The sequence below is a fragment of the Rhincodon typus genome, chromosome 2 (assembly GCF_021869965.1).
Source record: "Rhincodon typus isolate 14 chromosome 2, sRhiTyp1.1, whole genome shotgun sequence".
NCBI classification, from domain to species: Eukaryota; Metazoa; Chordata; class Chondrichthyes; order Orectolobiformes; family Rhincodontidae; genus Rhincodon; species Rhincodon typus.
The window spans coordinates 61,819,060-61,841,473 of NC_063333.1; the positions used below are offsets into that span (position 1 = coordinate 61,819,060).

The 22,414-nt window shown below is 40.3% G+C and overlaps 1 protein-coding gene across 1 annotated transcript in view; it reads right to left on the reverse strand.

Moving 5' to 3' along the window:
* LOC109932581 (polycystic kidney disease protein 1-like 1) overlaps positions 1-22,414 on the reverse strand; it is a 161,792-nt gene that overhangs the window by 72,163 nt on the left and 67,215 nt on the right. Inside the window, exons 21-28 of the mRNA XM_048608159.1 lie at positions 18,500-18,613; positions 13,284-13,435; positions 12,758-12,858; positions 10,757-10,952; positions 9,799-9,885; positions 8,729-8,936; positions 5,102-5,208; positions 333-549 (exon numbers count right to left, since the gene is read on the reverse strand). Of these exons, the coding sequence (XP_048464116.1) occupies positions 333-549; positions 5,102-5,208; positions 8,729-8,936; positions 9,799-9,885; positions 10,757-10,952; positions 12,758-12,858; positions 13,284-13,435; positions 18,500-18,613 (1,182 nt within the window). The remainder of the gene's footprint in view (positions 1-332; positions 550-5,101; positions 5,209-8,728; positions 8,937-9,798; positions 9,886-10,756; positions 10,953-12,757; positions 12,859-13,283; positions 13,436-18,499; positions 18,614-22,414) is intronic.

Below are 22,414 nucleotides of genomic sequence, written 5' to 3' on the forward strand. Positions count from 1 at the left end.
CAAGGGAAAACCCTGCCCTATCTGTAAGAAATACACATATAATGCTAATGAGTCAGCTGTATTTTCACCTTTGAGTCTAGCATCATGTCAGATACTGAAGCACATAATCTAGACTGATGTATCCTTAATGTGGAGGTGCTGGTGTTGGACTAGGGTGGACAAGGTCAGAAATCCCACAACACCTGGTTATAGTCCAATAGGTTCATTGAAAACACGAGCTTTCGGAGCTTTGCTCCTTCTTCAGGTGTTAGTGAGAGGTACCCAATCAGCACCCAATATAAAGGTAGAATATTTATCAATAGTAAGTTGCATGTAGAAAAATAATACATTACTCTTTTGAAGCCAAGCCCATGGGTGAGTGAGATTAATTCTCGTTCAACTTTTCCATCCCCTTCCTCGACCGCGAGCCAGCATTCAGCAGGAAAGAACCAGCATGTGCCATGAAGCAGGTCCTTGACAATAACGGAGGTGACATACCAGCTGGGTGAATGGCCACCATTGTTATGCCAAAGGTGAACCTTCCAAATAGAACCAAGGTTCTCTGGAATGCTAAAAGAAAAAATCTCATTAACCCCAAAAAAAAACTGTAAGACAGGCAGAGTGTGACAGCAGTCTGTTATTAAAGATACTAGTTCTGAAAGAGTTAATATTCTCATTCCATGACCTCCATTCAGGTTATAAATGTCACACACATTCTGGGATGGAGACAAGGAAGTCTACTCTAGCTTTTGGAAGGAGCAGGTGCATCTGTACCAGTTCTTAAAGGTCCCAGTAATTATATCTGACCAAATATAATTGATACCATGCGTTAAATCTCTTCTGTAGATACTCTGTGCTGGTGTATCTTCTATCACTAATCACTAGATAGGCCTAAGATACAGCAAAAACAAAGGAGGAGTGGAGGCAGCAAACTACCCCAAACAACTCTCACCCAGTTTACAGACTCGGGAATAATTGAATCTGGACTCGGAGATGTTATTTAGTTACCACATTAAAGTAACACATTCTCTTTTGGCTTTTTGCAGTGAGGTCAGTTCTACTACCAGACTTCACTAAACATAATTTTATATAAGGGATAGTAAGAGAGGATGTCTTCTGGAATGTTACAGACACAGCCTTCATACAGTTAGTCAGAGGCAGTCAGTAGTGAGACACAGAATGCTTCCAGCTTGCGCAGCAACACTGATCAAAGTACTCAGGCAACCTGTATATAATTTACAACAAAGCAGGAAGGGAGTTTGGAATATTGGCCCAGTGACAATGACGTATTTTTAAGTCAGGATGGTTTGTGGCTTGGAGGGGAACACACATGGGTGTTCCCATGTATCTGCTGCTTTTGTTCTTCTAGGTGGTGGAGGTCATAAGTTTGAAAGGTCAGATCTATCCTTGACTTTGCAATTAAGCTTGCTGACAAGGAGGGTGCCATTGTTGTCTGGCAGACTGACCTCTACGTTGCGGAGGCTGAGTGCCAGTTCTCAGATACATCCTCTCATCTCCCTCTATATCATGATCCCACCATTGAACATCAGGCTACCATGTCCAAAACTGTTACTAACCTTCTTCCCAAAATCCACAAACAGGATTGCCTGGGCAAATCCATTGTTTCAGTCTGCTCCTGCACCACAGAACTCATCTCTTCTGACCTCAACTCGATTTTTTTCTCTCCTTGTCCGGTCCCTTCCCACTTACATCCACGATTCCTCTGACCTTTACATCAGTTGCAGAATTTCCAATTCATGGGGTCCAGCCATCTCCTCTTCACTGTGGATGTGCAAACCCTTTACATGTCCATCCCCTATCAGGATGGTGTCAGGGCTCTCTGCTTCTTCCTGGAAGAAAGGCCTGAACCATTCCCATCCGCTGCTACTCTTCAACATCTGGCCAAGTTCGTCCTCATCCTGAACAACTTTTTCTTTTTAACTCCTCTCACTTTCTTCAGTTCAGGGCACCACATGGGCCCCAGTTATGTCTGCCTCTTTGTTGGGTATGAGGAACATTCCTTGTTCCAGTCCTATTCTGGCTCCCGCCCACAACTCTTCCTCTGGTATGTCAATGACATCATCAGTGCTGCTTCCTTTTCTCATCCGGAATTGGAAAAGTTTATCAATTTCGCTTCCAATTTCCACCCTGCCCTCACCTTCACCTGGTTTATTTCCAACTCCTCCCTCCTCTTCCTCAACATCTGTTTCCCTTTCTGGGGATAGGCTGGCCACCAATGTCCACTACAAGCCCACCAACTCTCTCAGTTATGTTGACATCCTCACACCCTGCTCCGTGCAAAGACTCTATTCCATTCTCTCAGTTCCCCCGTCTCTGTCGCATTTGTTCTGATGATGCTAATTGTGACAAGGGTGCCTCTGAAATGTCCATCTTCTTCCTCAACCAAGGATTCCCCAGTGATAAGGTCATCTTGTCCTTACCAACCAGCATCCACGTCCAGAAGATCATCAGCTGCCATTTCCGCCACATCCACCAGAATACCATCACCAGACATATATTCCCCTCCCCTCCCTTGTCAGCCTTCCGTAGAAGGTGTAACACCTGTCCCCTTGCTTCCTCCCTCCTCAGTATCCCAGGGTCCAAGCATACTTTACAGGTGAAGCAGCACTTTACCTGCACTTCACTCAATCTAGTTTGCTGCATTCACTGTTCACAATGTGGTCTCCTCTATGTTGTGGAAATGAAGCACAGACTGGGTGACTGCTTCACAAAACACTTACATTCTTTCTGCAAAAGAAGACCCTGAGCTTCCAGTAGCCGAGATAGTAGGAACTGCAGATGCTGGAGAATCCGAGACAACAAGGTGCAGAGCTGGATGAACACATTAGGCCAAGCAGCATCATAGGAGCAGAAAGGCTGACGTTTCGGGCCTAGACCCTTCATCAGAAATGGGGGAGGGGAAGGGGGTTCTGAAATAAATAGGGAGAGAGGGGGAGGCGGATAGAAGATGAATAGAGGAGAAGATAGGTGGAGAGGAAACAGACAGGTCGAAGAGGCGGGGAAGGAGCCAGTAAAGGTGAGTGTAGGTGGGGAGTTAGGGAGGGGATAGGTCAGTCCAGGGAGGACGGACAGGTCAAGGGGGCGAGATGAGGTTAGTAGGTAGGAGATGGGGGTGCGGCTTGAGGTGGGAGGAGGGGATAGGTGGGAGGAAGAACAGGTTAGGGAGGCGGGGACGAGATGGGCTGGTTTTGGGATGCGGAAGGGGGAGGGGAGATTTTGAAGCTTGTGAAATCCACATTGATACCATTGGGCTGCAGGGTTCCCAAGCGGAATATGAGTTGCTGTTCCTGCAACCTTCGGATGGCTGCCACTTTAGCACACCACCGTGTTCCCTGGCCAACATCTCTGTCTCAGGCTTGCAGCAGAGCTCCAGTGAAACTCAGCGCAACCTGGAAGAACAGCACCTCATTTTCCACTTGAAAACTCTACAGCCTTCTGGACGCAATACTGAATTCAACAATTTTTGGGCTTAGCTCTCTGGTGTCCTTACCCTACCTCCCAAACACCAGCCCTGTTATCACATAGAGACATAGAGATATACAGCACAGAAACAGACTCTTTGGTCCAACGTGTCCACGCTGACCAGATATTCTAAATAAATCTAGTCCCATTTGCCTGCATTCGGCCCATATCCCTCTAAACCCTTCCTACTCACATACCCATCCAGATGCCTTTTAAATGCTACAATCGTACCAGCCTCCACCACTTCTTCTGGCAGCTCATTCCACAGACACATCAACCTCTGGATGAAAAAGTTGCCCTTTTAAATCTTTCCGCTCTCACCTTAAACTTATGCCCTCTGGTTTTGGACTCCCCCACTCCGTGGGAAAAGACCTTGTCTATTTATCCTATCCGTGCTCCTCATGATTTTATAAATCTCTATTTGGTTATCCCTCAGCCTCCAACACTCCAGAGAAAATAGCCCCAGTCTATTCAGCCCCTCCATATAGCTCAAACCCTCCAACCCTGGCAACATCCTTGGAAATCTTTTCTACACCCTTTCATCTTTCACAACATCCTTCCTATAGAAGGGAGGCACGTGATCTGCTATCACACACAATCCATTGTTGCCACTAACAGTCCCCATTAATAGTCATTCATCCTCATAGCCTGACTGTTATCCAATCCTTTGTCTGTACAAATGTCCTCCTCTCTCTTTGAGCTCTATCCCCACTTATTATTTACTCATTACCTCCTCCTTCCACCCTATCTTCAGCATAAAAACCAACATTTTCCTCGCTACATCAGTTCTGAGGAAGGGTCAACAGACCCAAAACCTTAACTCTGATTTCTCTCCACAGATGCTGCCAGACATGCTGAGCTTTTCCAGCAATTTCTGTTTTTGTCCCCAAGTTCAAGATTCATCCACTAATGGAAACATCTTCTCAATAGCTATCCTGTTAATCCCCCACAGAATCTTACATGTTTCAATCAGATCACCCCCATTTCTTCTAACAAACAAAGGCTTAACTTGTTTCATTTTTTTTGGTAAGACAATCCCTTCATCCCAGCAATCAGCTGAGTGAATCCATTTTGAACAGCCTCCAGTGCCAGTATATCCTTTTTCTTACAAACATGGGGCCAAAACTATACACAATGCTCCAGAAGCAACCTCACCAACACCATGAACAGTTGTAACAAGACATCCCTGCTTTTCAGTTCCAAACCCTGAGCAATAAAGGCCACATCCCAACCTAACAGTGGACAGAGCTTGTTGTTTAGAAAGTTTAGATTTCTACAAATAAACAGTTCTGGTCAGCTCCTGTGTCAGACAGCTCAGTTTTTAAAGTGATTTAGGATTGATAGTTTTTACCTGCCATGTCTTTCAAAGCATTGTCAGAAGCAAACCAAACAGTTGTTGTTCAGGTACCCATCTGGCACAGTAGGGATTGGGCTACACCATCCAATCCTTGCTTCTTGCTAATTACACTGACCAGCAGAATTGGGAGGATGGAGGAACTGTTATTTAATGTAACATGACAAAGATTCAGTTCAAGAAACACTGATACCAATGGGTGAAACCACTTTGTCTCACTAAGCCAGTTCGCATTGCAAGAAAGTTTATGAAAAATATTTTTAACCTCTTATCAAGTAGAAGTACCTCATGATAAATGTATGTCTGGAATTCCTCTCAAATAATCGCTTCTCAGCATGAAATAACTCTCTTGTTTCAGAAACACCATCTTCTCCATGAAGTTTGATGTAAACCTGAAAGCAAGTTAATTATAAAAATAATCATAAAACTTGATTATCAATCTTAAAATAACAACAGTTCTGAAAAATTAGCTGTATTTCAGTTATGTTCTGTACACTCTTAGCAGAGCTGGGCAGCTCAGTTGGTAAGATGGCTGGTGTGTGGTGCAGAGCTAAATTAGTGAAGGTGCAACTGTTGCTCTGACTTTGAGCTCAGGTAGAAAGGACCTACTTCTTCACCCTTCCCCATTCTTGATGTAAGGTGGTGTACCACAAACTGTATAATCAAATGTTTCTCTCTTTTTAATAGAGAGAGATACCTATGGCATCTCATGGATTATGGTCGATTACTTGCCTAACTGTGTACTGATATAGACTCTCAAACAACTAACAGTCATGAGTTATTTAATTAATTATGAGTGTTTATTAATATTATGTGTTATGGTAAACTGCATGGTATAATACTTCAGTAGTATCCCATATAGATGAGAGTTCACCCCACATCACTGCCTCTGAGGGGCAACTGAAACCAAGCACATGAGGAGATTTCATGGTTTTTCTTCTTGTCTGTAGGGACGACCATGTGGCTATGACAGGGTAGCAAGACTCACAGTGATGTTGGAAGCCTTCAACTACAAGCATATGATTTTGACCTCACATGCAAATGGGGTGAGGTATAGGAACTATAAAGGATTCCACTTTATTAATATGCAGCTGATGTGTGACTAGGCTGAAACATATAAATGCCTGCTTCCTGGCAACAGCCACAACTTCTTCATCCTGAGCGAATGGGCTGTTACTTCTTTTGGTTCAAAACAAAGGACCAGAGACTGATTGCTTAGAGATAAACAATCCCCTCTCCTAGCCCCGGCTGATGATTCCCCTCTGATAACTTGATCACACAAGCACAACAGAACCATAACAAGTGCCAGGCTTCCACAAGGAACATTGTAGACCAGGCCATCAAAAAGATCAAGGAACAACTCTGCTGTCTGTAGCTGTGGGGAGAGCAACACTATAATCTCATAAAGTTTACTTTTAGATTGTGGTAGCCTGCTGCATCCTCCAGATTCCATCAGTTCTAAGGATTTAGCTATTGACACCAGGTAAACAGAAACCATCTCAGGAAGAGGAGGATGACGAAAAGGACAGGAAGACCAGAGGCCTCTATGCCTCTTTCAGCCTGCTTAGACTGTCCATAAGTGCCTTCTGAGACTGAGGTTCCATTCAAATGCTATCCTTTTAAAACCATTGTTCCACAATTCTACCCCTTCCACCCATCTTTCTCCTTCTGGTTTGGTCACTGCTCAATCATGCCTGGTCACTTACTATGCACAGATTCCAACTCTATACTACACTCAGATTTACAGAAAATGCCAGTATCCGAAATGATGGCTACAAATTTGAAATCAAGTGACAAAGAGCTTCTTCCTTCCATAGTAGATCCCACCCTTCCTCAAGAGGCTGAACTCACTGGCCAGGCAACAATTCTTGGGCAACTGAACACATAAAATCAGATTGGGAAGGTCTTGTGTAAAGGAAGGTGTGTCTGTGTGCTTGTGTCTGTGTGCGTGCACGGATGCCCGTGCGTGTGTGCACCCATATCTGTGCGTGTGTGTGCGGCACAGGTGTCTGTGCATGAGGGTGCGTCTGTGTGTGTGGGTGAGTCTATGCATGCGTGTGCATCTCTATGTGTTTGTGGAGTAATCAGATCGGGTATGATCTTATGAATGGCAGAGCAGGGTCAGAGGACCCAGGGTCACAAACAGGATGAGGGCAAATTGGAAATGTATCATAAGGCGGCATTATAGAGTCATCCTGAGGGTTCTAGTCGCGCTGCATGCAACTGTCTCCATGACAGCTGGCCTCATCATGCTAAATATGGTCATCTCCAAGAAATTTAGGAGATACAGGCGGTCCAACATACAAATTAGGAGCAGAAGAGGGTCACTGAGTCCCTCAACCCTGCTCTGTCATTCCTAAGATCATGCGTGATCTGATCATTCCACATTCCTGCCGAACTTTTCATGCTGTTGCTGATCAAGAATCTATCCACTTTTACTTTAAAAATGTTCAAAGACTTTGTTTCCACTGCCTTTTGAGGAAGAGAGATCCAGAGACGCTCAATGCTGTTTGAAAATATATTTCTCCCCACTGTATCTTAAATGGGCAGCTCCTTGTTTTTTTAACCATGACCCATAGTTCTAGATTCTCCTCTGAGAGAAAACATCGTTTCCACATCCAGCCAGTCAAGACCCCTTAAGATTTTATACATTTCAATGATCACTTACTTCTCTAAACTTCAATGGATATAAGCCCAATTTGTCAAACATTCCCATCCACTTCTGAACTGCATCAATATACTTACATCCTTACTTAAATAAGGTCATTACCAAACACATTACTCCAGATGTGACTTCACCAATATTGTGTAAAACTGCAGCATAACCTCTCTATAAACTTTAACATTCTATTAGATTTCCTAATTACTGCTGTATCTGCATAATATCTTTTTGTGATTTACACATTAGTACAGCCAGGCCCTCTGCTTCTCAGAGCTCTGCAATTTCACATCATTAAGACCACCTGATCTATATTCCTTTGTAGCTTCTATGTGCTCTTTTCACAACTTACTTTCCTAGCTATCTTTATATCATCAGCAATTTAGCAACCATATTTTCAGTCACTTTCTTCATTTCATTGACATAAATTATAAAAATTGGAGACCCAGCACTGATCCTATGGCACATCACTTATAACATCTTGTTAACCAGAAAATGACCCATTATGACCATTCTATTTCCAGTTAGTTAGCCAATCCACATTATTGTGCAGTTACGTCTCTGTATTAGCCATCAGATCATACTGATGTAGTTGTACTTGTCTTATCAATTTCCTTTTCTGTTCCAAATTCTACATGGATTCAGGTACACAGCCTTTGGTTTTGCCCTTTCATTGAATTTGGAACCTCTTGCCTGATCCCCATGATAACATCATTTCTTTTTTCTTGTTAACCTCATTGCCTAAGGCTTCAAACGTAATCTGACAGCCCCTTCTCTTGGCTGTTGAACTATTTGCTATTTTTCTCTTTACAGCAACTTACACTACTCATGGTCAACAGCAATTTCTGAGTGCAGCTCCTCTTTAAAAAGTGCAGGCTAGTTAGAACAGCCGCTGCCCAAACATACTGTTAGACCTCCTGTTTGATCTGACTGATTGCTATATGGAATCATGTGAAGCACAAAGATTAAATGCTGTCTGCTTCAGTGGGACTGGACATGGACTGCTCATGAATTGTGATTCAAACACACCAAAAAGAAAGCAAACTAATTTCCAGACCCGACAGTCAACTCATCACATCACCTCATTGATTCAAATATATCACAAGCCTGCACTATCCTAGTCAGGAAACCTTTGTCTGTTAATTATTCCTTCAGTCAAATAGTGCTTACCGACACTGGTCCTCAACTAAACTTGTTTCACAATTTTTACTCTACCTTAGGACAAAGATATACACAGAAGAATAATAAAATACCTTTGCAGTAGTCCCAGCTCTCGTCCTGAAGCCAGTCTCGACAATGATCTCGTATAAACACTGGTCAGTAGGAGTATTATCCTGCAATACTGTAAGTCCAGGTTTTGTCTCAATAGAAAAATCCATGCGTTTACACAAGATAACCAGCAGAATGTATAAGATAAGGGCAAATAGCACAGTGATGCAAGTGGCATAGTTTTCGAAGACACTGTCAAAACAAAACACAACTATGAGCCTCACTATATCTAATTGGAAACTGAATAAAAAGAGCATCATCCATTAACTCACTTCTCTCTCGGTGACAATACATTAATATTCTGCCTCTCCTCTTGAATATTTTTCATGAATGAAAAATCAAAGTGCCGAGATTTTTACAAAATGGTAAACTCAAATTTTGTATTAGAATTATATTTGCACTGTCTAAATCTCATCATCTTCCAACTACAGCTTTTAAAATAAGGACAGCAGTTCAAAGGGAAGTGCTTCTGAGAGCTCAACAATGGTTGTACATTGCTGCCCAAGATTGTAAAGGAAATCGACAAGTTGCACATTCATAAGGAATCAGATGGAATTCAAGGAGTTAAACTTATTGTAAGATCGAATTTCTGGAAGAAAGCAGAACATGTCCCCACAACATTACGTGGGTCTCTGGATTACTAGTCCAATGACAATAACTGTCCCATCGACTGAAATATTGTATATGCAGCACTATACATCTTTACTTGCAGGACAGTGTTATTTTTCACTTATGGTGGTATTCCAAACTGAACAATCTAATGATGGTGAATATTTGCATCTAATTACAGGCTTGATTTAAATATCTATTATTTAATTTACAAAATGAACAACAACAATCTCCAAAGCCAATGTAAGGAAATTCCCTGCATATCAATGCCTTAAGAAGGGTGCTGCAGTTTATTTTGGGTTTCAATCCATATTTAATTAGCAACATTTTGAAATGGATTATAGGCTGATTCTATTCATAGTGTATAAACTTATTAAATTGCTGTATGACAGAAACACAGAAAAAGCAGTACTCCGTACTTGCTCACCTGGTCTACAACACCCACCTGATAAAGGTCAAGATATCTGTGAATTGGACATCCTTCATCACAAGCTCCTTACGTGCAACTGTAAAAGTTGTCATGTGGTTGCAACTAATTACAAATAAATAATAACATAAAAGAAAATATATGCCATGATCTTCCAAAAGAGGAATGACAAAAAGAACAAAGACATGGTACAAAATCAATAAATATTGAGATTAACAATGTTGATCATGAGCGATAAAGTGTACGACATATATATTATTGCCTGTTAAGCTTGAGGGAAAATGTGATTAAATGATTACAGCATTATGCAGTGTTTTGAGACTATGTACAAAGCACAGGTTTAGCGTTAAATACTTTTAGCTGAAGCACACAGTGTTCTACATTAATATTTCCTCAAAAAATTATTTTTGACACTTTATAAAGCCACTTTGCAATGAAATTAAATGGTGCTAACTGTACTTGTCCTGATCCTATTTTCCTTCCATGGATAAATCAGAACAACGAAGGCATTTGTGGACCTTACCTCATCCGGATAGAGATATCTCCCCACCTTCTTGTTCTCCTGCTGCATTTTATAACTTGATTGCAAATGAATCAGAATTTACTGATTTAAAACAAAAACAAAGTTACTCGAAAAGCTCAGCAGGTCTGGCAGCATCTGTGAAGGAAACAACAGAGTTAACGTTTCGGGTCCAGTGACCCTTCATCAGAACGTTCTGAGGAAGGGTCACTGGACTCAAAATGTTAACTCTGTTGTTTCCTTCACAGATGCTGCCAGACCTCCTGAGCTTTTCCAATAACTTTGTTTTTGTTCCTGATTTACAGCATCCGCAGTTCTTTTGATTTTTACTGATTTAGAAGTGCACGAGCAAAAATCAGAGTATTTTAAAGGAACTCTGACTTTTAAACAAAAAGGAAGAGTGACTCGTATGCAAGTCACAGAAGCAATGGATCACACCATCAAGACTAATCATACCTGCAGTTTATATTCTCTGAATCTAATTCCTGTTGAGGTGAACAGCCATCAGATTTCCACTCTCGGTTATCATCCCAGTACAAACACTGGGTCCACTGAACGTTCACAGTATAACTCACATTATTGGCAAGGTAGGTATTTTTCGGTTTTCTATTATAGTTAGCATCTAAGAGACCAAGGTAATATGTCCCTACACCTGAAGAGAAGAGAAATTGGACTGAATCATTAAATGCAACTTCTAGCAGTTGACTTGAACTGTTAATTACTTTATCAATTCTTAAAACTGCAATGTTCCCATTACTTCACTTGACTTTTCAAAACTAACATATCTTACATACATACGGGTAGTTCTGCTATAACCTGTGTTTTATTAAAGCAAAGTGGCTGTAACACGATTGATGAATAGTGGATGCTATTTGGATAATGTGAACTTTCTGCTGTACAGGTATAGCGATTTCCTATGGCGATTTTCTATAGCATGAGGTCACGCAAGAACGCAACTATTGTGTTATAGAAGAATTACCTGTACACAGAAACACAGCTATGCCAAAGCACACCAAGGCTTTCTATTCAGTTGAACCTCAATCTTCCTTTGATACAATAGTCATAAAAATGCACTTAACGATTCTATGTTTGTTCATTACTATAGTCCTTATGATAATGTAAATCCTCTATCATTATATCATATGGACAGCGCCAAAGTTTGAATACACATCAGTCCATAATAAGGAGCAAATTACTGCAGATGCTGGAATCTGTACTGAAAATACCAAATGCTGGAGATCACAGCGGGTCAGGCAGCATTCATGGAGAGAGAGCAAATTAATGTTTTGAGTCTAGATGACTCTTCATCAGAAGATGAATCACTGAAACAGAATAATCCAATAACTTTGTAGAAAACTGACAAATGTATTAATAATGTCTCAGAAAATAGAACCAAAAAATCCTTCAACGATGGCCTGTGAACACAAAATACGTTCTAAATTTGAGTTATTCTGAATTAGTGGACAGGAGAGAGGAACTCAGCAAAATAATTAACATAGTAATAAGGAAAATGATGAAGCTGCAGGCTGATAGGTCTCTGGGTCCAGACAGAGTTCATCTTTGGGTGTCAACACAGATTTCCAACGAGATGCATTGGTGTTAATTTTCCAAAATTCTGCAGATTCAGGGAATTCCATCAGACTGGAAAGTAGCAAGTATAACACCTCTATTCAAAAGGGGAGGGAGGTAGAACGCAGAACACCATTGGCCAGTTTAGCTTAATGCCCATCATTGGGAAAAATGTCAGAATTGATCATTAAAGAGATTATAGCTACACCCTTAGAAAAACTGAAGGTAATCAGGAAGAATCAGCAAGGTATCGTCAAATTTATTTAAAATGTAACCAATTTATTGGAGTTCTTTGAAGAAGTAACAAGCACTGTGGATAAAAAGAGCCTGTAGATGTACTTGACTTGATTTTCCAGAAGACATTTGATAAGGTGTCACCACAAAGTTATGACAGGAAATAAAATCACATTGCATAGGGTATAACATATGAGGAGGAGAACTTCTTTCTCTCAGAGGTCATGTGACTTTGGACCGCTGTGCATCAAAAGGAGTGGAGGTATGGCCATTGATTTTTTTTTGTACAACAGAGATAGGTAAACAAGGAAATCAAGGGTTATAAGGGGTAAATGGAAATGAGGAATTCAAAACTCAAACAGGTCAGCCACAATTTTATTGAATGACAGAGGGGCCAAATAGTCTATCTGTGCTCCTATTTTGTATGTTTGCATGGTGTTAAACCTGTTCGTACGCTATTTCTCCATTTTTGTGCATTAATTATTATTCTCATTTTAAATAAGATGTTGGCTGATATTTAGCAGATCCTACCATTTGGTGACCTGTTTAGTTTCATGTGTACTTACATGTTGTTTAACTTGATTTAAATTTTAAAATAAAACTTCAAGAATGTAATTGCAATTAAATAAAGGAAAGTACAGATGTAATACAAACCTAGAAGTGATAATGCCGGAATAAATAAGTGTACTGTATCGCCAGCCCAATAATGGATTTGTTTCAGGTTGTATTTACTTGGAGTTGGTTCTTTGTTGAACCTGTAAAGACATTTGAAGCTAATGATTTTACTTTCATACATAAGAAAAATAGCTAACTTTTTCTCTCAAATTTGTGCTGCTCCGTGGCAATAAAATAAATACTGGCAGCATCTGGCCATGACTTTTTTTCACAATCTGCTCCCAACCCTCAGTCTTCACCACCTGAAAGGGAAAGGGCAGCAGGTGCTTTCCCCAGGTGAATTCTCCAAGTCACACTTGAGAGTATATTGCTATGCCTTCAGTGTCACTGAGATAAAATCTAAAATTCTGGAATTGCCTCCATAACAACACAGTGCTACTGCAGTAGGTCAAGGAGTCAGGTCACGGTCCGGTCAAGGGAAATTAAGGAAGCACAACTCAAAAGGTAAATACATCACCCACAACTCAAAGGTAAATGTTTCAAGTGAATGCAAACTCGACCATACCTCACTAGCAGCATGATAGGAAACACTTGCTGGTTAAGCCGAGTGAAGTTCACTCTTATCTGCAAAGCTTGCTGTATGTTTGCCAGTGTCACTGGCAAGATATGAACATTCATTTGCGTACGAAGTAGCAAGTATACTGAAAACTGTTCCTGCTGCAAACGAGAAATCCATATTTTACTACAGGTTTAATCAAAAAACATCAGGATACTTTATTTTCTCGCTATAGCAATTGAGCATATTTATCACAATTCACATTAAAATCTTGCTTTGTAATAAACCATACTTCTAAAAATAGGGGATTGTTGAGACTGCTCATTAACATGTTGCAATCTATACTCTGGCCTGCAGACAACACAGTTGATCACCTATCACTGCACCTGACCTTGGATACAACAAGTTGCAATGTAAGTTGAGGTGCTTAACAAAAGCAAGATTTTTTGGCATTGAGAGAAGGGGATATCAGAAAAGACACCCTACCTTAAATTCAGTTCGTTGTCTGGACCCACTTAAGTAGTGAATATTTTAAAATGGGACAAACAAAGTCAGGACGAAACACAACACTGAGTTTGAGGACTTTTTTCCCCCTAAGAAGGTTGTGAATCTTTGGAATTCTTCACCCACAGAGGTCACTGGAAACTCCGTTGTTGAGTATAATCCCCCCTGACAATGACAGATTTTTCAGCTGTTAAAGAATCAAGGGATATGGGAATAGGGTGAAAAGGTCATGGTGAGATCAAAGACCAATTATGATCTCACTGAATGGTGGAGCAGGCTTAAACAGTTTTTTCAAACCCCCTTTCCTTTTTTATTTCATTGGGTGAGGCCATTGCTGGCAAAAGGGAGCATTAGTTGTCCATTCCTAGTTGCCACTGAACAAAACAGTTAGCAAGGTTAGAGGACAGATCAGAATCATTACATTGTGAGAGTCTGGAGTCATGATGGAGACCAGACCAGACATAGATTGCAGATGCAAAAAGAGAAATTGCTGGAAAAACTCAGCAGTCTGTCAGCATTTGTGGACAGAAATCAGAGTTAATGTTTTGGGTCAAGTGACACTTCTTCAGCAGATGTCCTTTTCTATTAGAGACAGAAAAACTGCAGATGCTAGCATCCAAGGGAGACAAACAGGAGCGGGAAGAACACAGCAAGCCAGGCAGCATCTGGAGGAAAGGAGCAGTCAGCATTTTGGGTATAACCATTTTGCTCCTTTGCTCCAGATGCTGCCTGGCTTGCTGTGTTCTTTCAGCTTACTGTTTGTCGTGCTTTTCTAAGGGGTTTTTATGACAATCAATGGTAACCTTTATTTGCCAGATTTATAAAGTGAATTCCACCAATTTTCAAAGTGAAATCTGACACCATATGCCCATACATTACTCTGAGCATCTACATTAATGGCCCAGTAACATTACCATCACACCGCCATCTCCTCTACTCATATTCTTAATTCATATATTCTTAAGAATGCTTTTGGTTAACTTAAGACAGTCACTATCAATTGAAATGGTAGATAAGAAACAAGCGAGTTGTGATCAAGTTAATACTTCCATTCTTCCCAATTTCTTTAGAGGACATTCCTGTTCATTTAATATTGAATACTGGAAAAGTAGTACAACAAATTAAGAGACAGCTGAGGGGTTCAAGGTGCTGGAGGTGAAATAGAATTCATGTTGTTAGCATAGATATGGAACATGATGTATTTTTGTATAATATTACCACAAGTGACAGCTTTGAATGTGAAACATAATGGAGCCAATAATACATCCTTACGATTGGTAATGAAATGAAAGTGGGAAGCCATTGCAGGTGATTCTCTAGCCAAAAGATAGATAAGAATGGAACTGAGTTAGGACGAGAAAGGATAGGTTTTCATGGCCACAGTCATAAGAAACACCATTTGTGACTTCAACAAGGACTGTTTTGACACTATGGCTGGGTCAGAAACCTAGCTGGACAGATACAAATGATTTATTATAGGAAAGCATCAACACTTAATTGCAGAAGAAAGGTAGGTAAGGAAGGGGTGCTGTGGTTTGGTCCAAGTGTAGGGTTTTTTTGAAAGGATGATAACAAGATAATTGCAGGGACAATCTTAGTACCTCAGTAAAGGGAACCATTAGCATAATAACTAAAATGTAGCCCGGTAAGGGAAGTTGAGTGGCCAACAGTTCAATTAGAATGAGGTCAGGGCAATAGGAGGTGGGTTAAAACATTGAGATGAGGCCAGAGAAAGCACTGAATACCAGCTGTCGCTCAGTTGGTACTACACTTGAATCACACGGCTCCACGTTCAAGTCCAACGACTGGACTGGACAACAATCATCAAGAATGATACTCGAACTGTGTATGGGGGAAGAGCTATTCTATCAGAAGCGCATGTCTCAGATGAAACGTTAATTTAAGGCCCTATTTACCTGTAAGGGTGAATGTAAAATATCACACATTTTTGCTCTCCTTATTTAAGGAGATGTAAATGATGTAAATGCATTTGAGGCAGTTCAAAGGTTTACTAGATTGATACCTGGAATGTGTGAGTTGTCTTATGACAATACGTTGGACTCACTGGGCTTGTTCCATCTGGAGTTTAGAACAGTGAGGGGGTAACAGAATTTAAGTTGCAAAGGTCCTGAATGATCTCGACAAGGTGGATGTGTGAGGTTGTTTCATCTTGTAGCTGAGTCCACAAGTAGAGTGACACTGTTTTATAATTAGGGTCTGCCCTTTTAGGACAGAAATGAGAAAAAATCTTTTCTCTCCGAGAGTTGTACAACTGGGAACTTGCTGCCTCAGAAGTGAGGTCATTGAATATTTTTCAGCTAGTGGGTAGATAGATTCTTATTAGGGAAGGAATCAAAGGTTATCAGGATAGGTGGCAATGTAGAATACAAATCCCAAACCGATCATCCATGATCTTATCCAATGGCAGAACAGGCTCAAGGGGCCAAATGGCCTCCTTCTGCTCCTATTTTATATGTTCTTGTGTTCATGAAGTAAAGCTGGGAGTTACCTCTGGAGTCAGGGACAACATTTAGCCCTCAATTAACACACAATGCAGGTTATCTGGTCATTATCAGATGGTTGTTTGCAGCAGTTACACAGCATGTAAACTGATTGCTGTATTTCCAAATTCTAACAGTGAGCACATTTCAAACATTCTTCTTTGGTAGTAAAGTTCTTTGAAGCATCTGGTGGTCATCAGAAACATTTACATCAATGCAGGCTTTTCTTTCTTTATGACAGAAGATGGCATCTACAAAATGACAACTTCAGCATGAGGGAAACTTGGATTTTTTTTGCAAATTTTGTCCCAGTATGCAAGAAGGATGGGATACTCCAGAAACTGAATGGCCAGAAACTGAATGGAGAGTCTTTTGTCATGAAAATATCCATGACCTCTTCATACATACCAGCAAAGATGATGGTGGAAGAGGCACTGCAGAGTGGTTTAACAAAATTCCCACTATCTGTCCTATAAATCATTATCTTTGCACTCCTCGATGATATTTGAAAGGTGAGTAGTTTCGGTGAAACACACATTGCTGGATAATGTCATAAAATGGTCTAACAAGAAATGGATTAAACCAATTTCTTATGTTTGTGCCCTTTGGACGGTGGGATCAGAGCTGAGGAGCATACTGGGGAATGATTAGGCTGAGAAAGATTAATAGTAATGGATGACAAGGGCATTGAAAGCAGTAGACAGAATGCTATTTAGCAAATCAATAGCTATCAAGATGAAATAAGGCCAAAGATAAAATTGCTGAGAAATTGAAAGAGCAGTTCATGGAGGACAAGATTTTCTCTGATTGATCTGACATTAATGGGCCTGGGGAGGGAGAAGTGCAATATACCTATGATTGCTGATACCTTTTGGGTAGGGATAGGAAATGGGCGAGAGATGCTGCTTCTGACAGCTTTCAAACAACCCAGCGGGACACGTGCACTGTTTCCTGCCAGGGATATATCTGTGGTACCCGTTACTAAACAATCTGAAAGCAACAATATTAGCTCCTTGGGTCAGGTACTAAATGATGCTTGACATCTGTGAAATTATACACCAGCAAGAAGTTAACTTCACAAGAGAGAAAATAAAGTGATATGAAAAAGAAATCATGTAATAACTTAAAGTTCCATTTGGACTGAGGGCTACCTCATACAACACGCCAGACTGGAAAGTCTAAAATTTTGAGACAGTAATTAGGCCTTGAATTATTAACCAGTAAAATTAAAATCATGGTGAGTATCTAAAGAACCCTGCTATAAAGAATAAATGGAGTGAGAACAGCACATGGTTTCAAATTAACATCTTGCTCTGTAAAAGAGACCACAGCCAGTTACTGTATAGGCTCACACATATGAAATGGGTACTTGGATGGGTCCAGAATTACACATCAAATCACATATTGGCAAAACTCAGCTTTCAGAAGATGAGTAAGGCAAATGGAAGTTGGTCTTCATTTCAAAGAGAATGGAGCATAAAAATAGGAAAATCTTGCCAATACTACAAAAGGTACCAGTCAAACCACAGCTGGAATACCGTGAACACCTTTGGTCTTTCTCTAAGGAAAGATATACAGTAATTGGGGGCAGTCCAAAGAAGATTCACCAGGCTGATCCTGGATAAGGAGGGACTGTCTTATGAGGAGAGGTTGAGTAGGTTGGGCCTATTCTCATTAGAATTTAGAAGAATCAGGGGTGACCTTATTGAAACATATAAGCTTCTCAGTGGATTTGACAGAGTAGATGTGGAAAGGTTGTTTCCCCTTGTGGGAGAGTCTAGGACTAGAGGCATAATCTCAGAATAAGAGGTCACTCATTTAAGACAGAGATGAGGAATTTCTTCTTGCAGAGGATAGTGAATGTGGAATTCTTCACTACTGAGGGCTGCAGAGGCTAGTCATTATGAATATTCAAAGTTGAGATAGACGTATTTTAAATCATTAACGGAATCAAAGGTTATGAGGAAAAGGCAAGGAAATGGAGTTGAGAATGATCAGATCAGCTGTGATCTCACTGAATGGCAGAGTAGACTCAATGCACTGAATGACATACTTCGGCTCCTACATCTATGGTTTTATGGTGGGTGAGGGACAGAATAACAGAGAGAAAGGATTTAGAATCAGGATGTCATGTTACCACATGTATCACCCATCACAGGAAATAACCGAAACTTAAAAACGTAGAATACAAATAATAGTTCTATTACTAATGAAACTTACAATTGCGTCCTTCCTTTTAAACTCAATTAGAATTGGTGATTTGAGCCCTTTTACTTTGATTTTTCGCCTGTTTGTGCAGTTATACAGAGTCAGGTCAGCAACATCACCATTAATCTACAAAGAGGAAGGTACAATAGAAATGAACAGTCTCAGACATCATCACAATAATACCAAGCAAATAAAATGTACAGCTCAAGTTTAATCAATGTAATATATCAGTACAGATGAGCAGAACTCAAGATAAAAACATTTTATGGTTACAGCTGTTCACATTTGTGAGAGGCAAGTGGAATTATTGGCCAAATTTTCAGATCTGCATTGGAGCCCCTTTATCTGACACTGACCATACAAAAAATATTGACTTATCTTCAACCAATTTTTCTGGTTATTTGTTTGGTGCAGGATCCTTCCAAACTCAGTCCTCAGATTGAGCTGAATGGGTGGGTCAGAGGTGTGTTCAGAGTGGAGTCAGTAGGTCAGGGAGGTTGGAGAGAATCAAAAGACAATGAGGTTTTGAAAGACTAGAGGGGGTTGGAGGGTTTGAGGTCATGAGGGAAGTCGAGAGGCAGATCGAGTGAGGATTTTGGCATGGGGGGGCGCAGGGTTAGAGGTATTTGTTGAATAGTCACCCAGAAATTAGACATGCTTTTAATCTATCTAACATTTCCTGGTGTCTATACAGGAAATTAAAATCAGAACTTCTCCTAAGTCTCCGATTCAAAACTGGAAGTGGAAGTATTCATGCAGGGTTCCAGGGAGTTGGTCACAGTCCAAGGATACACAGTAAACCATTTAAGACTGAGATTAGGAGAAATTCCTTCACCCGAATGCTGAGCCTGTAGAATTCTCTACCACAGAAAGCAGTCCAGAGCAAAACACTGTACGATTTCAAGAAGGAGTTGGAAATAGCACTAGGTGCTAAAGGGAACCATGGATGTAGGGGGAAAAACGAGAACAGGCTACTGAGTTAGATGATCAGTCATGATCATTGTGAATGGCTCAGCGGACTCTAAGGGCTGAATGGCTGACTCCTCATCCTATTTTTATGTTTCTCAAGTGCTCCCCATACCCTTGAACTCCTTACAAGATCAAAAATCTGTCTGTCTTAAACATGTTCACCACGGCACAATCACAACCCCCTGATCGAAAGATTCAAAACAGTGAGGAAAATTTTTATATTTCTCAGTCCCTCAGGATTATCCATTTATTCTAAAACAGTCCTTCCTCATAATCTTGACTGTGATAGTGAGGTAATCAATCATTCTTCTAAACCTCAGAGAATTTACACCTAATTTACTCAGTCTCTCATCAACAGACAACCTTCTCATCCCAAGGACAAATCGAGCAATCCTTCTCTGTACTTTATCCTTATACTCCAATGTCCTTGCAATTCTTGCATGCTAACTTTTGTGTTCCTTGTATGAATACATCCAAGTCTCTTGAAACAAAATCATGAACAAGTTTGATGCCGGTTAAAAAATATTCCAATTTTCTAACATTAAGACTAAAGTAAACAACCTCTGAAGTGTGAATTATATTCCTCCTGTTACCTTGTTGCTTAGTTCCCTGATGAATTACTCTTCGCAGCCTTTTGTGTCTTCCACACTGTTTACATTCCCATCTTGTATCATCAATAAAAGTGAAATGTGTTACTCTCTGGTTCTTTATCAATGTCATTATAGATTGTAAGTAGCTGAGTCCTCAGCACTCACTAGCTCAGTCTGGCAACTTGAAAGTATCCATTTATTTACGCTTTCTACTTCCTGTCCAATCCTCTATGCATTCCAAAAAAAAATCACTCCCAACTCCATCTTGCTTACTATACTTTTGAGTTTTGCTGGAAATCCCAGTATACTACATCTACTAGTTCCCCATTGTCAACTCTACCAATCACATACTCAGGAGAGAATACTAAATTTGTGAAATATGATTATCCTTTCATAAGCACTTGTTCTAACTACATAGAGATAGTAGGAACTGCCGATGCTGGAGAATCTGAGATAACACGGTGTAGAGCTGGATGAACACAGCAGGCCAAGCAGCATCAGAGGAGCAGGAAAGCTGACATTTCGGGTCGAAACGTCAGCTTTCCTGCTCCTCTATGTTCTAACTATATTGTGCTTTTCCACGTGCATTGCTAAGAATTCTTTCATAATAGCTTCTAGCATTTTCTTGATGACTGATGTTAAACTAATGACCTGTGCTCAGTTTTTTCTCTACCTCTTTTCTTGATGTGGAGGTGCCGGTGTTGGACTGGGGTGGACAAGGTCAGAAGTCACAGGACACCAGGGTTAGAGTCCAACAGGTTTATTTGAAATCGCAAACTTTCGGAGTGCTGCTCCTTTGTCAGGTGAAGTGAAGAGAAGCACACAGGCACAAAATTTATAGACAGAGGGATCAAAAGGTGGTACAAATGGTGTGAGCGGAGTGTTGACAGGCTGAGTAAGAAGTCTCTGCAGGTGATTAAAAAAGACAGTGTGAGTAAAACACTTTTGATCAGAGACTTATTATTCAGCCTGTCAACACTCCACTCACATCATTTGTATGATCTTTTGACCCCTCTGCCTACAAATTATGTGCCTGTGTGCTTCTCCTCAATTCACCTGACGAAGGAACAGCGCTCCGAAAGCTTGTGATTTCAAATAAACTTGTTGGACTATAATCTGGTTGTGTGACTTCTGATTCTTTTCTTGAATAGTGGTTTTACATTTGCTAACTTCCAATCTATGGAGATCATTCCACAATATTTGGGATTTTCGAAAATTGTGGCCTATGGACGTAGTATCTCTTTAGCCATTTCTTTTAGAATGTAGGTCCTCCACTGCTGGGGATTTGTCTGATTTCAGTCACTTGAGTTTTTCCAGTACTTTTTCTCTGCTGATATTAACTAATTTAATTTTCTCAATCTCACTGGCCCCTAGGTTACCCACTATTTCTGACATGTAACTTCTATCCTCTGCTGAAAATACAGACATGAAACATTTGTAAAACGTCACTGCAATTTTCTCATTCACAATAATTTCTCGTCTCTGCTTCTAAGAAACTGAAGTTTACTTCAACTATTTTTGTCCTTTTTTACACTTGTCGAATGCCTTACAATTTGCCTTAATATTATTGGCTATTTTACTCTCATGTTCTACATTGTCCCTTTTTTCAACTTTGCAATGCCCTTTGTTGGTTTTTAAATCATTGCCAATTCTCAGACCTACTACTGTTCTTTACAATAATGGAAAATTCTCTTAATCCAATATTATACTTAATCTCCTTCGATAGCCATTGACATATTTCTCATTGAAGTTTTGGCTTTCAATTGAGTGTATTTTTTTGAACATTTTGAATTGCTTAAGTGTGCCCTACCTTTTTAGCCCAAATACCCAATCAACTTCAGCCACTGCTCCCTTATACCTATATAATTACTTTATTTAATCTTAAATTTAAGATTGCTTTCTGATTAGACTATGTCATTTTTAAACTTAGTACAATTTCAATTAAATCTAATCACTAATTCCCAGGGGATTTTTTTACTATGATATTGTCAATTAATTCCGTGTTATTGTACAACACTGGATCAAAAAGAGCATTTACCTTGATTGATTCAAAAGCATTCTATAAATTCGCCTTCTGGACTACCTTGGCCTATTTGTTTGGCCAAGTTTAAATGATGTTTAAACTTCCACAGAGATAGTAGGAACTGCAGATGCTGGAGAATCCGAGACAACAAGGTGCAGGGCTGGATGAACACAGCAGGCCAAGCAGCATCATAGGAGCAGAGAGGCTGACGTTTCGGGCCTAGACCCTTCATCAGAAAAGGGGGAGGGGAAGGGGGTTTTGAAATAAATAGGGAGAGAGTGGGAGGCGGATAGAAGAGGGATAGAGGAGAGGATAGGTGGAGAGGAAACAAACAGGTCGAAGAGG